Source organism: Lacerta agilis, chromosome 13, assembly GCF_009819535.1.
Source record: "Lacerta agilis isolate rLacAgi1 chromosome 13, rLacAgi1.pri, whole genome shotgun sequence".
Classification (NCBI taxonomy): Eukaryota; Metazoa; Chordata; class Lepidosauria; order Squamata; family Lacertidae; genus Lacerta; species Lacerta agilis.
The window spans coordinates 45148306-45166843 of NC_046324.1; the positions used below are offsets into that span (position 1 = coordinate 45148306).

An 18538-nucleotide genomic window follows, 5' to 3' on the forward strand; every position below is an offset into this window, starting at 1 on the left:
CCTTGCTATATGAACCCCACCCCGGGAAGAGGGCGAGGCTGTGGATTATCTAGCGGTGGTCCCCGAAACTCCCCCAACCTGCCCACCCAACCCTCCGCATCCTATCCCTTTCCGGAGACTGTGTGCCCACCTGGAATGGGTTATCCCCCCCCTCTCCCTCTCCCCGCAGAACAGCTGAACTTCTGAACCGTTCGCAGAGTGACCTTCAACGCACAGCCACCTTGGGCAGCGCCAGTTGCAAGAGAGAACAAAGGGAGCGAAGGGAGCGAAAGCGTAATGGGGGCGGGGTAGAGCATTTAGCTTCAGTTTGAGGACAGAAAGAACTGAGACGGGGGGGGGGGGGACCGTGGAACCCCACCCTCCTTCAGGCCCCCCACCGCCAGTCCATTTCCTTTATCATTATACGCACTGAGGTCGGCGCACACCGCCTCTCCAAAGCGGCGGCGAGTCCTGAAGACTGGCCACTCTCGGGCTCTTCTGGGCCATGCGCCCGGGGTACTTTTACGCATGGAGCTCTCTCCAAAGCGCACGGCTCGGCATCCCGCCGCTGCCGCTCAGCTGGGTGGGGAGCCCTTTCTCCGTCTCCCTCTCTCGGCTCGCTCGCGTGGCTCTGCTTCCAGCCGCTCTCCGGGCTCCCCACCCCCTTTCTCGCTTTCTCTCCACCCCCTTTTCTCTCCCCTCCCCTCGGTGAAGTCTGAAGTTTCCCGTGTGCGCAAAGGCGAAGCGCTCTTCGGCGCCGTGTGGTTCTTTTCTCTCTTTCTCTCTCTAGCTCACATATATATCTCTAATATCTCTCGCGCGCTCTCTTTTCTTTTCACCCTTCTGCAAACGATTTGGCGGAATTGACTGTGTCCCTCACCCACCGCACCCCTCCGCTCCAATTCTTGGTGCAAAAGGGACCGGAGCCAATTTGGAAGAAGATCGACTTTCCATCCTTCCTCGGGGGGGGGGGATCACAGGAGGATAAAGAGAGGCAAAAGGGGGGGAGGTGGGGTCTCCTTGCGGGTGGGGAGAGGAAAGAGATCAGGCATGCTTCGGGCACCGACGATAAGTGGCTTCCTTCCCTGACCCTCTCTCAGGGCACCCACCCACCTCTCCCTCTCTCCGGAGCTGCTCGTGGGATTGACATTGCTGGAGACCTCCTATCCTCAGGGGAGGTGGGGAGAGAGCGAGAGCGAGGAGGGGGGAATCCTGCCGCTCTCCGCTCGGAGTCCTTGGAAGTAGATTTTTGCTGCCTGGTCGGATGTGAACGGCAAAAGAGACGGCTATGCGTGTGGGAAGACAGAGGTCCGTGAAACTAAGGTAAGGCGGCACCCCCCTCCCCGAGTCCCTGTCAGAGTGGGGGTGGTGGGGAGAAGTGTCCAGACAGCCTCTCCCCCCCTTTCTCCCCCTCCCCAAAGCCTTTTTGGGCCCCGATCCTCTTCACATTTACTCGGGAGTATACCCCCGCAGAGTTCCAACAGGGCATACTTCCGCTCTCTCCGAGGCAGCGTGCGCGCAAGAGGATACTGGAACTTGGAGGCTGGGTAGGTGAAGGGCTTTCTTCCGAGTAAACGGGTCCAGACTCCAGGAGCGAGCCGGGAGGTTGAACCGCCCAGCTCTTCCCGACCCTTTCGATTCCTATTCGCCATGCGAGGCGTTTGAACAATGACTTTGTGGCAAGCGCATCTCCCTCTCTCCCTCCCACCCCCACCCCCACCCCCCAAAAATCCACCCCGTCTCTCATTTCGCCCCTTCACCCCTCACATCTTTCAGAAACTAGAAGCCCAAGATTGGGGAGCGGGGAGAGACACTGTGTTTCACATTCTTTCGCTACGCATTGACCCCTCTCCTCTTTCTCGCCTTCCCTTTGAGAAATGTGCGTCTCCGCCAACGGCTTCTGGGGATAACCTCACCTTTCCCCACATTCCTCTTTTATTGAATTTATTGAATTATTTTTAAACATATATATATATATATATATATATATATAGAGAGAGAGAGAGAGAGAGAGAGAGAGAGATATCTCACTCCTCCCCCACTTAGACTATGCGCGGGGGAGGGGGAGACACACGCGTTCTCTCCCACCCCCACCCCCCAAATGGTCCGCGTGGAGCATCGGCGAAGCTGCCGCTTGGAGAGACCCACCCGAGGTCGCTTGCGGAGAGCTAGAGAACAATGAAGCTCGTGGATCTTTCTCGCTCTCCACCCTTTTTCTTTCTATTCCACCTTCAGGTTTTGCCTGCCTTGTTTAACTCTTTCCTCTCTTTCTCTTCTGCTCTTCTATTTAACTCTCTCTCTCTTTTCTCTTCTGCTCTTCTATTTAACTCTCTCTCTCTCACACACACACACACACCTTTCCACATCTCCCCACTTAACTCTTTCCTGTCTCGCTAACCCTTTCTCGCCCTGCAAGGCCACCGATTTCTCCCCTTTCCGCTCCTTTCTGAGTTCCTTTTCACTTTTGCTCGCCGTCAACCCTACTTCGCCTTTCTTAATCCCTCCTCCCGCTGTGTAAATTTACACCACCCGATGCTAGCCCTACTCAGAGTAGACCCACTCGAATGAAAGAAAACGCCAACCATTCATTTCAAAGGATGTACGCCGAGTAGGATTTAGTTGAATGTAACCAGTTATCATAACCAAAGTATCTTACCCAAAAAGCTCTGTTTGTGGCAGGGACCCATCCATTTTTAAGCAACCATGTTTATCTCAGTAGTGCTATAAGGATAATTTGTACCCATTCCTCTTAATTCTTCTTAACTTTCTGTTTCCTTTGGTTCATTCTTCCCTTCCCTTCTTCTCAGAAAACTAGAGAGGGCATTGACAGGTAGTAGATTCAAGGCAGTCTTTCTTCACATTGGGCAATGTTAACTTGTGGAACTCACTGCCACAAGACAGGAACAAATGGAACTGCCTTAAACTGAGTCAGGCCACAGCTGCATACTGCTCACTATTGTCTACACCGACTAGCAGTGTGCACTGTCTGCACAGACTCTGTAGGATTTCATACCAGAGTTCCTCCTAAGTTCCACTGGCAGATGTTTGCCGCTGAGCTATGGCTTGAAAAAAAAAGGAGCTTGATAGCCATTGATAAACCCCTCTTCTTCTTCTTCTGCTTCTTTGTCCTTCATGGATCCCTCAGCTATGATAGCAAAATGAAGCCTCCATAGCTAGATGCACTCTACCTCTGAAAACAAGCTGCTGGCAATATGCAGGAGGGGAAGGCTGTGTCCTATTATGTCCTGCTTAGGATAGGATGAAGGACTAGAACAGAACAGAGAGTTTTGGTTTGATCCTGCAGGGTTCATTCTTATTTATCCCATTCACACCTCTCTTTCCCCGATTCCCTACGCTGACGCCTCTCTCACGCACATAACACACTTTACGTGGAGTTATTCCGTGTCAACTGCGATTTCACATGGAAAGCTAAACGAAAACTGGACATTGTTGCTCCAACTTGATTACTCTGAAGTATGGGGCAATGGATGCGGAACAGAAGCTGGCCTGGCAGTGCCCATTGCTGCCCCTGTAAACCCACATTGAATGCCAGGGGGCGGCTCACCCAGTTTTGCTGCCTGAGGTTCCACCTGCCCCCCTCACTGCTCCACTTACTGGGGTCACACAGCATAACTTCTGTAATCCAATGAGATCTTGTGAGGGCTGCTTCTCTGGCATCTTGGCTTTGACCGCCTGAGGCACCTGCCTCAGTCTGCCTCATGGACCAGCCGGCCCTGGCTGGTTCAAGAAAAGGAGCGATTTGTCTTCATGTATGAATGAAAACACCCCCCCTTCCTTCCTTTTTCCTATTTCTTTATTCCTGCTTGCTTTCACCTCTGCTTCAGGGATTTTCAAAACACTCATGCACACATATACACACGCTCCTGAGAAATTTCAGGTGGAGGCAGACAGACAGACAGACAGACAGACAGACAGCTATTTACATTTGGTGGAAATGGTTTGAATGCAGGTCCCCTGCCCCAAAAACAACAGATGAGACTTTTGCCAGACCTGCAGCCAGTCATACGCATGTTTATTCAGAAGTAAGGGCCGAACTGGGCATTGTGTGGGAGCTGTGTGTTAGAAGTTCGCGATCTAATTTTATATTATTATTATTTTGGGGGAAAGTGTGCTTTGGTTTGAGTCGGGGCCACTGTGTGACAGAAGCGAGGGGGGCTCTTATCCTTATCCACCCCCCACATTGCGGTTCAGATCAATAACATCACTGTGGAGCTCCTATCAGCCACATAGGGGGGGGGGGCAGAAAATGTGGTCTTTAAAATGTAAGCCTGCCTGCATGTTTTTCCATCTGCAGTTTAACAACAGCTTGGGGAGCAAGGGGGGGGCAATCTGTTTGGGGATGTATTTGGGGAAAGGGTTAGACCACTCCCCACCCCCATGGCTCGGATCCAAAATGGAGCCCTCTGTGGCTGCTTTTGCAAAAAATAAAAAAATTACATTGGGTGCAACAGCATAAGATGCAGTTTTTGAAGTCTCTCAAAGTTCTGGGGGGATCACTCCCAAGTAACTGTGCTTGCTTAGGTTAGGCTAAGATTTGGTGACTCGCCCAAGGTCACCTGGTGAGTTTTTCAGGCCGAGCAGGGATTCAAACTGTGGTTGCTCAGGTCCTAGTCCAACACTCCAGCCACGTCAACACATGGGGTTCCCTTAAAGTCGCATCTGCCTTTATTCTGGCCATTGCTGTCTGACAGGGCTGGCGGAGGACATTTTGCTCTCCAAGGTAAAGAGCAGCATTGGGGGGGGGGGGGTTGGACTAGATGATCCACGGGGGTCTCTTCCAAGTGTGCAAGTAAGAAGCAATGTGTTGGAAGCTTATAAAAATTCTGCATGTCATGGGGAAAGTGGGTAGAGAAAAGTCCCCCTCCCACTCTCATAACACTAGAAAAGAAAAGTACTTTTTTTCTTTTTTAGTACAAACTAAACCAAAGAGCCTAGGGCTTGCCGATTAGAAGGTCGGTGGTTCGAATCCCCACAACGGGGTCAGCTCAAGTTGCTCGGTCCCTGCTCCTGCCAACCTAGCAGTTCAAAAGAATGCAGTGCAAGTAGATAAATAGGTACCACTCCGGTGGGAAGGTAAACAGCGTTTCCGTGCGCTGCTCTGGTTCACCAGAAGCGGCTCAGTCATGCTGGCCACATGACGCCGGCTCCCTTGGCCAGTAAAGCAAGAAGAGCGCCGCAACCCCAGAGTCGTCTGTGACTGGACCTAATGGTCAGGGGTCCCTTTACCTTTACCTTTTAAACTCTGACAGGAGGCAGTGGTGGCCACCAACCTATTGCTTGAAAAGAGACAGATTCATGGAGGAAAGGGCTACTGATGGATACTAGCCAGGACGGCTATGCTCAGCCTCTGCGGCTGGAGGCAGAAATGCTTCCGAATGCCAGTTCTTGGAAACCACAGGAAGAGAAAATGCTCCTGTGCTTGAATCCTGCTTTTGGGTTTCCACACAGGCATCTGGTTGGCATCTTTGAGAACAGGGCGCTAGACTAGACGGGCCTTTGGCCTGATCCAGTAGGCTCTTCTTACCAAAACAACATCTCCCTTAGTTGTTGTCTGCCCTTCCCCAAGAGCTCACCCCCCCCTCTTCTTCACCTAATTCTTTCATCCTCCACCATCTACAGGTGCCGGCTGCTATCATGACTGATGGCGAGAGGAGAGAACCCTTCCAGCCCCTGACGAGCGACGAGGTGCAAGTCCCCATAGCTTCTGGCACAGCCACCGGCAAGGCATCCCAGCCTGGGGAGGAGAAAGATGAGGACACCCTCAGTGCTTGTAAATCCATCCAGGACAGTCTGGCTTCGGCAGGATCATCCACCCGGGATCCAGCCCACGAGGGAGAGAACCAGGTCCCTTATCCTGCACTGTCCTCCACTGTCTTCTTCTGCCTTCACCAGACAACACGCCCACGAAGCTGGTGTCTCAAACTGGTCTGTAACCCATATCCTTTCTCTCCTGAACCGGGTGATGTCAGTCTGGTGGTTTGTTGTGTGGTTTTTTCAGAGTCCCGTCAACTTGTTGCCTTCTTGGCTTTGGGTGCTGGATTTGAGAAGACGTCTTGGGTGATGGTTGTTTTGGTTGACTGCTTTCACATCTCCTGATGGGTCCGCAGTTTTGAGCTTGTTCTCAACTTGGAACTTCTTCTCAACTTTTTCGTGGTGAGGCTTGGTTCTCTGAATCCGGAACCAGAAGGTGGGGAAATGAGACTTCTTTAACAAGGCTGTATGCTGCAAGGGTTCATGGTTGAAGGAGATGTAGGTTGATCTTGTGTTGTGGAGAAGAACCTAGAAGAGGTGGCTTTGGTGGCCCAGTTGAGGCTGAGTCTAGTGGTGTCCTACCTACCTCATCTAGTTGTTGAGCATGCAGCAATTTTTGCCACCGCACGAATCTAATTGTTTCTGCTTGGTCTTCCTCAGTCCAGTGTTGGTTGCAGTGACTGGTCAATGCAAGCAAAGAGAAGTTTCATGCTTTGGGTTAATGCATTTTTAAGGTATTTATTTCTCTAGAGCATCTGTAAGCCGCTCTTCAGCCAATATTATTCCCATAATGGTTTGCACAGAATCAAAACAAAACAGTCCCTACTCGCAGGCTTGCAATCTAAACACACACACACACACACACACACACACACACACACGGGAAAGGGGACAGGAAGGAGAGGAAAATAAAAACCAATTCCTAAGCAGTCGTTCCCATGTTGAGTAGCTGGCACAGTTTAGGAGGCTCTTGGTGGAGATGGACCTCGATGAAAACTGATGACATGAGCTCTGCTTCTCACCTTTCACACACAACTTGGGGGTCACACTCAGCAGATATCTTTGGTTGATTCCAAGTAGGCTGACCTTTCTCTTAGTGGTATGGTCTTTTCCACTCCAGGGCAAGGGTTTCCAACCCGGGGATGCATCTGGAAATCTAGGAAACTGCTGTGTGTACCACAAAATGCCCATTTCACAGGAGGAAAAACTAGCAACGATCAAAACAACCCCCCCCCAAAAAAACCCAAATCATCCAGACTAAACACCTACCCCAAACAAAACTCCAATAAAAAGTAGAAGAAGCCAGGTACAACCAACCCAACTGCCAAGAATAGAAAGAGCAATGAGTTTTGGTGGGAGTCAAGGGGGGTGCTTGGGGGTGCTGTAATGCCCATAGGTACTACATCGGGGACCCCAACTGTAGGTGGTATCTCTGAGCTACTTTTCGGTTGTGCTTAACTAGTTGTTGGCATTTTGACACACCTGTAAATACTTAAAAAGAGTGTACCCTGACATCAAAAAGAGGAGCTCAAGCAATCCTCAATTTCGGTCTTAATATATATCCTGAAAATCAAGTTGTTTCTGCCGGGAAATGGGATGCTGGAACTGAAGCCCTGCGTTGAATCAGAGGGCTCTTCCTGTCTGTTGAGCATTCGTTCCGATTTGTTTACAGGGAGATTAGATGATGTTGCACCAATGTTTTCTGGTCCATTTCCCCCCCACCCCAATCACTCTTTTCCTCATTTGGGGAAGCAGGTTTGTTGTGCAAGATCAACTGAATTTGTCCGTGTGCAGGCGAATCCCACCTCCTGGAAGCAGCTGGAGGAGGGCTAGGCTGAAAAGGGGAGATGATTTTAGGCATCCCTACAGACCCCCCCCCCCAGGTGCTAAGACCAACAGAGGGCAGGTCCACCTCCCCCAGGAGCTCAGGGTGGTGGTGGTCCACGAGAGGGCCTTCTCTGTGGCAGCCCCTAAGTCGTGGGACTCCTTCCCCACAGAGGTGCATCTGGCTTCTTCACTATGCCACATTCGATGAATGCTGAAGACACATCTCTTTATCCTGGCCCGGGACATCTGAGATGTATGCTTTCGGGGGCCGTTCTGTTTTAATGAATGTAATATTTTGACTGTTTTTTTAATTCTAAATTTTAAAAGTGCCGTACCGACCCTGGGGCCAGCTGGCAGGTTTTGTTGGCGCTGCTGCTGCTGATTATAATAATTTGAGGGTGGGTAGGTGGCATTGATAGGAATGGCAAGGTGGAATTCTGGGTCCCACTAAGTAGGGAATCTGTTTACTGCCACGTCAAATCGCGGTGAAGTTTTCGGCTGTTGCAAAAAGCTCAGGGGAGATGAAGAACAGCAGGGGACACTTCGACGGTTTATGTAAGAGGGCTTAGGTGATGCTGGTTGATTCACGGGCCGGAAAATGATATATATATTTGCAAAGGGATTAGCTTTTGACCTGATGCACGGCTGCAGCTTGGGGCTTTTAATTCAGATGGGATGAACTGCATCTCAGAAGGGCGAGGGGTGAGCTTTGCTTCTTCCAGTTTGCATGGCTGAGACCAGGGTGTGCTTCCGTAAAACACCAACAAAATGTGGTCTTTCAGAAGGAGGATGCTATGAAGAGGCTAGATCTCATACTGGGACAAGGCTGGCTAGAGAACATGCTTTGCTTGGGGGAGTTGGTTTGTTTGGGTTGTGAATGTGTTGATGCTAGACAAAGTCTGGTCATTGGTCCCTGTAGCCCTGTAGATGTGGGGAGCCGGATGCCTCCAGATGGTTACAGCTGATTGGTGCAGACACTGAGCCCCATTGCAGTAGGACACTCCCCACAAAGAACTCCATACCGCAGCCAAGGAGCCCATTGGCACTGTCAGTGAGCCTCACATTGTCCATTTGCAATTGTGGGTTGGACCTCAGACAAATGATTCTTAATCTTTTTTCTTCTTCTTCTGACCCGGACCGCTGGGGAAAAAATGCCGACAGTCCCCGGCAGACCCCTTAATGATTTCCCTGCTTCTCGTAGCAAATTGTAACGTGCTGTGCTGGATACTGTATGATTTTTTAATTGTGTTTTCATTCCTTCTTTTATTTCGTTATCACGTTACAATGAGAATTGCTAATGCAATAAAATACAATTTAAGGAATGAAAGCAGCCATAAAAATGCATTTAAAAATCGATAGGAATCTGCAATGTGATGGACGTGCTGTCTTCCGTCTTCAGCCACAAATCCATGGGCAAACCGCAGGGCCACTGGAACGAAGCTCGCAGGCCATGGTTTGGGAAGCCATGCCTCAGGCTATAGATCATGGGGGCACTGCGTTTGGGGGAAGCAAAAATGGCAGGCGGCCGTGGTGTAGGTGAGTTGAGCTTGGCTTCTGTTCAAAGGGGGACTGCACCCTGTCCTCTGCTAAATTCCAACCAGTGAGAGAAGAAGAGGAGGAGGAGGAGTTTGGATTTGATATCCCGCTTTATCACTACCTGAAGGAGTCTCAAAGCAGCTAACAATCTCCTTTCCCTTCCTCCCCCACAACAAACACTCTGAGAGACGAGTGAGGCTGAGAGACTTCAGAGAAATGTGACTAGCCCAAGGTCACCCAGCAGCTGCATGTGGAGGAGCAGGGACGTGAACCCGGTTCACCAGATTACAAGTCCACCGCTCTTAACCACTACACCACACTGGAGATGAAGGGGGAGAGGGTGACACAGCCAAGTTCGGCCAGTGTTGGGCCCTTCATTGCCGCTGGAACTCTCATCCAGTGCCCAAGCTGGCTGACCACTGGCATAAGGGTCTGCTGCTGGACTCGAGATTTAAACCAGTTTGATATCCCTGCATTATAGATTGAACCTGTTTTGCTGTAACTGAGCTGCAGGTGGTCATTCCCTCTTCCCGGGAAACCATGGAGATTGTAACTTTGGAGATGGCATGAGAACCCTCTAAGATTCCCCAAGTGGGTGATACTGCCCCCTGGGGATTAGCTAGGGGCACTAAGGGGCAAGGGGGTGGCCGCTGCAGGTGTGAATCGCTACCTGATTTTAGAAGTTCACGACTTCTGCTAAGTTAATTAAAGTAAATAGTTTTAACTGGATTTTGAATGCACATGCAATTGACTGTTCCCGTTTTATTGTGCTGTTTTCTTCCTAAGCTGGTCGTGCAACCCACTATTCTGAATAATGCTTTTCATAGCGGGGCATGGGGGGCGGGTTTATGGAACTAAGAGGGTGCCCCAAAAAAGTTTAGGTACAACTCAGCTAAGGAAATGATTCCCAACTTCAGTAACACAACCTATTCCCAGGATTCTTCAGGGGCCGGGGGACGTCAATAGTTAAAATGGTCTAAAGAATGATGCAAGCTTGCAGTGTATATAGCCACACATATCAACATCTTGCTATGTCTCTTCTGCTAGGATCAGAGAAAGCTGCCTTATACCAGCATCCATCTAGCTCAGTGCTGCCAACACTGGCTGCCAGCAACTCTCCAGAGTCTCAGGCCAAAGTCCCTCCCCCAGCTCTTTCTGGAGATGCCAGGGCTCGAACTCAGACCTTTTGCAGGCAAAGTGAATGCTCTAACACTGAGCAGCAGCCCTTTCCCATTGCTTGCAGGGTGGGGAGGGCAATTCTATATTAAAGGAGTGTCGTTGAGTGCTTTCCGCTTTGCAAAAGGACCACGAGAGGAAAAGCCCTCTGCCCCGAGGCGGACGCAATCTAAAATTCCACACCAGGGAAAGCAACGAAGGGAAGGCAGAGGCTGTGTGGATTTTGGTTACTGATTATTGATTTTAAAGTGCTTTACAAAGGAAACATGCATTAAGGGCATAGTGTCAACTTGTTAATAACTAATGCAGGGGAAGGGGAGCTTTTGAAGCCCAAGGTTCTCATTGGCTTCTTCCCAGAGGGTGGGAGACATCACATGCCAGTGGTGGGCGGGGCCAGAGGCAAAAGTGGGTGGAGCAATGAACGTAACATTTGCCTCTACCCAGGACACTAGTTTCCACACCCATTCCTCTTTATCCTCCATCAAGGCAGGCAAGAAGCAGTATCAGAGGTCAGGTGGTTGGACTGGGTGACCCTTGGGGGTCTTTCCCAACCCTGCAACTCTATGATTCAGGCAAGTGGCATTCACGGGTCTACCCATTATATATATATATATATGTAGGGTTGCCAATTCAGAAGCATCCCCAGCCCTGAGATTTCAGGGCTCAAACCAGAGACCTAGGTGATGTCCTGGGATGGGCCCTGGAGACGGAAGTTAATTGGGAGAGGGGAGCAGAGGCAGGCAGACCTTTCCCTGGGAGTGTCAATGCTGCAATTTGCAAACTGAAGCTCACAAGTTGCACGCACGGCCTTCTTAATCATTTTCAATCATTATTGTCAGGAAACCCCCCTCCCCAAGGCTGGAAGGGTCGCGGGAGTATCTGCGATACAGAGAACCTCCCAAGCTGCTTTCTAGCTCCACCTCCCCAGACAGCACAGGAAGCAATCATTCCTCTAGCGAGGAGGGGGGAAGAGAGGCAGGAAGACGGTGCAAAGGCTCTGCAAGGATGATAGAGCCTCAACACCGTGGGAAGAGCTGGGAAAGGAGTCAGGTTCCCACGCTCAGACACAGGAGGCAGGAAGGACGTGAAAGAGGGAGGCGGAGGTTCAGGATTCCGTGCCTGTTTTGCTGGACAAAGAGTCGGATGTCCTCATTCCAGGGATCTGCAGATGGATGAGATGGACGTTTGTTTTTAGCTCCTCTGTACTTAGTTGTGCATAATAAAGAACTTAGCTTAGAAGTTCTGCGTTTTGGCTTTTACTCATGAGCAACCACTGAACGTCCTTACAATTATTAAAGGTATTCTCGGCCACCTGTAGGCTCCAACCCTCCACCTGCCACCTGGATGGGGCCAGGAGAACCGAGTCCACACCTGAAGGTGTGGTAGCCGTGTTATATGTCATGTGGGCCCATTTACACATAGTAGCTTTTTCCTATATATATAATTTTTTATTTATTTTCCATTTAATTATATATATTCACACCCTCATTATCCACTTACTGCCCTGGCTCTTTAGAGCCTATCGACTTCCTTCCCTCCCTCCTCGTGGCTTTCAAAATTAACCTTTATATCATTGCATTTTGTACGTATCCCAATTCTAATTGCACTCATTACAAAATGACACAAAATTTAAATAAATATAGAAAGGTAGAATATTTCTCATTGCAAGTCTTCGGACAACCCTACTAGTGATGTGAATTGCTTACAATAATCTTTCAAATACTGTATACATTTACTCCAGTCTTTTTGGAATATTTGATCTTGCTGGTTTTGGATTTTTCCTGTCTGCGCCACCAGTTCTGCAAAGTCCATTATCTTCATCTGCCACTCTTCTTCCATTGGTTCTTCTTGTTTCCATTTTGGGGCTAAAAGAATCCTTGCCACAGTTGTTACATACATAAACAGATTTGTTTTTTTTAATCTTCCCTTGGTATCTCTTCACCCACTATCCCCAATAAAAAGGCTTCTGGTTTTTTGTAACAAAAGTATTTTTAAACATTTTCTTCAACTCGTTATATATCATATCCCAGAAAGCCTTTACCTCTTTACAAGTTCACCTCATGTGGTAGAAGATACCTTCCCTTTCTTTACATTTCCAACACTTACTGGTTCTTGTCTTGCACATTTTAGTCAGTTTAGCTGGTGTTAAATGCCATCTATACATCATTTCCATAACATTTTCTTTAAGTGTACTGCATGCAGTAAATGAGTGTTGGAAATGTAAAGAAGTGTGCATGCACACGAAAGCTCATACCAAGAACAAACACAGTTGGTCTCTAAGGTGCTACTGAAAAGAATTTTCTATTTTGTTTCACATGCAGTAAAGTTAATACCTTCCTTCCACAACATTTCCCGAGATTCTAACTGAATATTATATCCAAAATCTTTAGCCCATAGTAGCCTTTTCCTATGTGGTTCCCTCTTTGGCTGGCGCTGATGGGACGTGTGGTGGGAACGCCTGCTTGTACAGCTCGTCTCGCCCGTCTTCCAGAAACGGGATTGCCTTTTCTCAAATTGCTTCACAGCACAGGTAGCCATCTCCGATTTCCAGCCAAGGCACCCTGGCCCTATGAAACGTGCAGCGCCTGCTCTCGCTGCTTGCCAGGCGTTTTGCAGCTTCTGTCCTGCCAGCATTTTGATGAGCATTATTTATTAATATGGTGATTATCGATCTCGCTTTAGTTAAGCAATGAAACTTGGTGCGTCTTTAAAATGGGCTCTTCCGCGACTCCCCTTGGCAACAGCAAGGAGAAGAAGTGTTCTATGGAGACAGCAGCCCATAATAATCCATTACTAAGTGCGATGAGGGGCAGAGAGAGAGAGAGAGAGAGAGAGAGAGAGAGAGAGAGAGAGAGAGACTGCATCAGCTTTGTGAGTTGAGTTGTCCCCTTGCTTTAGCCGGTTGCTAACCCTGGCCAGGCTTTTAAATTGAATTAGTTCTCGAAGGTTTGGAGGTAATTGGGGCCCAAAGGAATGGAATACAAGAGTTGGAAGGGATCCCAAGGGTCATTTAGTCCAACCCTGTGCAATCTTCTTCTCTCTTCTTTGGCGATCACTCATAGCTGAGTAAGATTGTCTTCCATAAACATGGGTCAGTAAGTGACTGTGGAGGCCAATTATGGATCCACATGTCCTTCCACGGGGGGACATTGGTTTCCGGGTGGGAGTTGATCACGGTGTGGATTTGCCAAGCGTGCCTTCCTCTTAATACCTTTCTCCCATGTGTCCTGAGTTCAAGTGTCTTCAAACCACATTACACCTTTGGTAAAGGCTGTTCTCCAATTGGAGCGCTCGCAGGCCAGTGTTTCCCAACTGTTGGTGTTTATACTACATTTTTAAAGATTTGTCTTGAGAGAGTCTTTAAACCTCTTTTGTTGACCACCAGCATTACGCTTTCCATTTTTAAGTTCGGAATAGAGTAGTTGCTTTGGAAGACGATAACCAGGCGGGTGCACAACATGACCAGTCCAACGAAGTTGATGTTGAAGAATCATTGCTTCGACACTGGTGATCTTTGCTTCTTCCAGTACACTGGCATTAGTTCTCCTGTCTTCCCAAGTGATGTGTAAAAAAATTTGGAGACACCGTGCAATGCAGGAATCACAGCTGAAGAATCCCTGACAGGTGGCCAGATAGCCTGTTCCACTGTTGAACAGCTCTTATTATCGGAAATTTCTTCCAAACGTTTAGTCAGCTAAAAGCTTCTCTGTGTCCACACGATATAGGATGTCAGGCCACCTCTGAACTCACTTTTTCTCTAAATGTCCCAAATGTTACAACCTTTTCAACATCACCTTTTCCCATCCCCTTCTTCATATTAGTTATGGGAAGTCTGAAAAGATTGGCACTCACAGCCTGGGTTTTGGACGGATAAAGGACCATGCCCCTTTTTGCCACAGTGACAGTCACATCTTCACACCCTCCAAGTGTCCTGATTTCCCAGGTACAGTCCTGGAATTACAGAAGCCCTCCCAGTTTCTGATTTGATCCTAGAGCAGGGGTCAGCAAACTTTTTCAGTAGGGGGCCTGGTCCACTGTCCCTCAGACCCTGTGCGGGGGGCAGACTATATGGGGGGGGGGTAAATGAACAAATTCCTATGCCCTACAAATAACCCAGAGATGCATTTTAAATAAAAGCACACATTCTACTCGTGTAAAAACACGCTGATTCCTGGACCGTCCGCAGGCCGGATTGAGAAGGTGATTGGGCTGGATCCGGCCCCCGGACCTTAGTTTGCCTACCCATGTCCTAGAACCTCCCGCTTTTCCTTTTTTCTTCCTTTCCACCTCTCGGAGAACAATTAACAGAGGTGGGTGTGTAGGTATAAAAACGGGGTCCTGTTTCTACTGCAAATAAAATTCCTGCCCCAAAGGAAGGAAAATGTTGATGGTGGACTACAAAAAAAAACCTTCCAAAGATTTTAAAGGAAAATACCACCAGTCCACTTTAGATTCTTTCAGTGCCATGATTCCGCAGCCAGACATTTGTTAGGAAACATGTGGGGTGTTTATTCCTTTGTTGTAAATTGAGCCCTACACTCTCTACTCAGAAGTAAGTAATGCTTACTCCCAGGTAACTGGGTAAAGACAGTGCAGCCTTACACTCCAGTCCTAAGCATCTTCATTCAGAGGTCCCACTGAGTTTAATAGGATTTACTCTCTGCTATGTTCCTAACCATTCTCACAGTTTCTAGTATTAGTAACGTATTGGTATTTCACCTTTTTCTCTGACAGGGACTCAAGGCAGCTTACCACTAAAATTTCTTTCCTTTACAACAATCCTGTGAGGTAGGAACTGCCTTGAGATCCATGGCTATATAAATCCAATTAATTAATTAATTAATTAATTAATAACAGGTGAGGCGGAGAGGTTGTAATTGGCTCAAGGTACACTGATGTGCATGTGTACATGATGGCTATTTGTGTGGTGAGATCCAATGCGAGAGAAGTTTCCTGATGTACAACAGAATGCCCGTATTTTCTTTTTCTTTTTTTAAAGAATTTATTGGTATTTAAACTAAATACAAAAAGAAAATACATACAAAATACAAAACAAAAAACTAATACATTACATAAAAACACAATTAAAACAACACACAAAAAAACAAACCTTACATTCAAACACCTATTTTACTATTTTAGTCTTGTTTATAATCTTACTTGGGGGACTTCCTCACGCCCTCTCTTCTGCGTTCATTTCGAATATACTGTAGTAACTTTGTAACCACTTTAACTCTTCTTTTACCATTAATCTTAATCCTTATCTATCATCTTATATCTATCACCTTATTCTTAACAGAAATACAAAAAATAGAAAAAATCACAATTCTATCTTCTTATATTCTATTTTAGACTAACATTTAAATGCTATCGCCTATAATAGAATCATAGAGTTGGAAGAGACCACAAGGGCCATCCAGTCCAACCCCCTGCCAAGCAGGAAACACCATCAAAGCATTCCTGACAGATGGCTGTCAAGCCTCCGCTTAAAGACCTCCAAAGAAGGAGACTCTACCACACTCCTTGGCAGCAAATTCCACTGTTGGACAGCTCTTACTCTCAGGAAGTTCTTCCTAATGTTTAGGTGGAATCTTCTTTCTTGTAGTTTGAATCCATTGCCCCGTGTCCGCTTCTCTGGAGCAGCAGAAAACAACCTTTCTCCCTCCTCTATATGACATCCTTTTATATATTTGAACATGGCTATCATATCACCCCTTAACCTTCTCTTCTCCAGGCTAAACATACCCAGCTCCCTAAGCCGTTCCTCATAAGGCATCGTTTCCAGGCCTTTGACCATTTTGGTTGCCCTCCTCTGGACACGTTCCAGCTTGTCAGTATCTTTCTTGAACTGTGGTGCCCAGAACTGGACACAGTATTCCAGGTGAGGTCTGACCAGAGCGGAATACAGTGGTACTATTACTTCCCTTGATCTGATGCTATACTCCTATTGATGCAGCCCAGAATTGCATAATATCCACTGATTTCAATTTCAGATATCAGAATGTCCGTATTTTCATCAGGGGAAAAAAAAAACACGTTTGAGGGTATGCATTTTGGTTCTAAGGCACAGCCTTCCTGGGGGGGAAGCATGCTTTAAAATCTCAATATGTCATGCAAGCATTCTCCCAGGGCGCAGTCCCCGCACCCATGGCCTGGATTCCAGACCAGCGGCTTCCAGAACAGCTGCAATCCCACTCTCTGCCCCTTCCCCCCATAACAAGATAGCCTCACCTGCTTGCTTGCAGTGTGGTTTTGCATCCCAGTGTGGCGGTCGAGAAAACCTGAAGTGGAGTGTGGTGGTCCGGAAAACATGGGACTGGAATTCCAGACCTGGAATCCCTGGCTGCTATACTGTAGATGCACCCATGCTCATTGAGGTGGAAGCGGGTGGAAAGGAGAACAGCAGAGCCCCCACTAATTTGTAACAAGCCGTTTTTTGACGAATGCAGCTTCTCCTGTAAGGGGAATTGACCTGCTCCAGTCCTCTCTTCCAACCAACTAGAAACAGGGTTCTCTCTATACCTGCTAGCTAGCTGTCTTTCTGCCTCTTTTAAGGGCATCGCTAAGTCCTTAAAAGGGCCCCGAGCTGCATTTTTGCATAAAATATGCCTGTGCTGATTTATATGCAGATATTCAAATTGCAGCTAACTTTCAGAGGGCAAGCTGCCCCATTGGTAACATGAACCTTTATTTTTAAAGCAATGTTAATCTGTCCCCTACCCACTCCCTTCTCCCTTTAAGAACACTCCTATCTAATAATAATAGCCTTCATTACATATCTTAAGGTGCCAGGCAAACATGGTTTTTGTTTTTTGGTTACAGGTAGGTAATTATTATTATTATTATTATTATTATTATTATTATTATTATTATTATTATTATTATTATTATTATTATTTGTACCCCGCCCATCTGGCTGGATTTCCCCAGCCACTCTGGGCGGCTTCCAACAAAAATCAGATACAAAAATATCACACATTAAAAACTTCCCTGAAAAGGGCTGCCTTCAGGTATTTTCTGAATGTCAGGTAGTTGTTTATCTCCTTGACCTGTGATGGGAGGGCGTTCCACAGGGCGGGCGCCACTACCGAGAAGGCCCTCTGCCTGGTTCCCTGTAGCTTAGCTTCTCGCAGTGAGGGAACCGCCAGAAGGCCCTCGGCACTGGATCTCAGTATCCGGGCTGAATGATGGGGGTGGAGACGCTCCTTCAGGTATACAGGACCAAGGCCGTTTAGGGCTTTAAAGGTCAGCACCAACACTTTGAATTGTGCTCGGAAACGTACTGGGAGCCAATGTAGATCTCTCAGGACCGGTGTTATGTGGTCCCGGCGGCCACTCCCAGTCACCAGTCTAACTGCCGCATTCTGGATTAATTGCAGTTTCCGGGTCACCTTCAAAGGTAGCCCCACATAGAGCGCATTGCAGTAGTCCAAGCGGAAGATAACCAGAGCATGCACCACTCTGGCGAGACAGTCTGCGGGCAGGGAGGGTCTCAGCCTGCGTACCAGATGGAGCTGGTAGAGAGCTGCCCTGGACACAGAATTTACCTGCGCCTCCATGGACAGCTGTGAGTCCAAAATGACTCCCAGGCTGCGCACCTGGTCCTTCAGGGGCACAGTTACCCCATTCAGGACCAGGGAATCCTCCACACCTGCCCTCCTCCTGTCCCCCCAAAACAGTACTTCTGTCTTGTCAGGATTCAACCTCAATCTGTTAGCCGCCATCCATCCTCCAACCGCCTCCAGACACTCACACAGGACCTTCACGGCCTTCACTGGTTCTGATTTGAAAGAGAGGTAGAGCTAGGTATCATCCGCATACTGATGAACACCCAGCCCAAACCCCCTGATGATCTCTCCCAGCGGCTTCATATAGATATTAAAAAGCATGGGGGAGAGGACAGAACCCTGAGGCACCCCACAAGTGAGAGCCCAGGGTTCTGAACACTCATCCCCCACCACCACTTTCTGAACACGGCCCAGGAGGAAGGAGCGGAACCACTGTATAACAGTGCCCACAGCTCCCAACCCCTCTAGCCGGTCCAGAAGGATGTTATGGTCGATGGTGTCAAAGGCCGTTGAGAGATCCAGCAGAACCGTGTTGGTCTGCCATAGTCAAAACAAAATAAAATAAAAAAATTCCTTCCAGTAGCACCTTAGAGACCGACTAAGTTTGTTCTTGGTATGAGCTTTCGTGTGCATGCACACTTCTTCAGATACACTGAAACAGAAGTCACCAGACCCTTATA

General features: G+C 48.1%; 1 protein-coding gene across 1 annotated transcript in view; it reads left to right on the forward strand.

Moving 5' to 3' along the window:
• Positions 1-988: 988 nt before the first annotated feature.
• Positions 989-18538, forward strand: part of CACNA1H (calcium voltage-gated channel subunit alpha1 H) — a 393556-nt gene continuing 376006 nt past the window's right edge. Inside the window, exons 1-2 of the mRNA XM_033166592.1 lie at positions 989-1302; positions 5620-5936. Of these exons, the coding sequence (XP_033022483.1) occupies positions 5635-5936 (302 nt within the window). The 5' untranslated portion in view covers positions 989-1302; positions 5620-5634. The remainder of the gene's footprint in view (positions 1303-5619; positions 5937-18538) is intronic.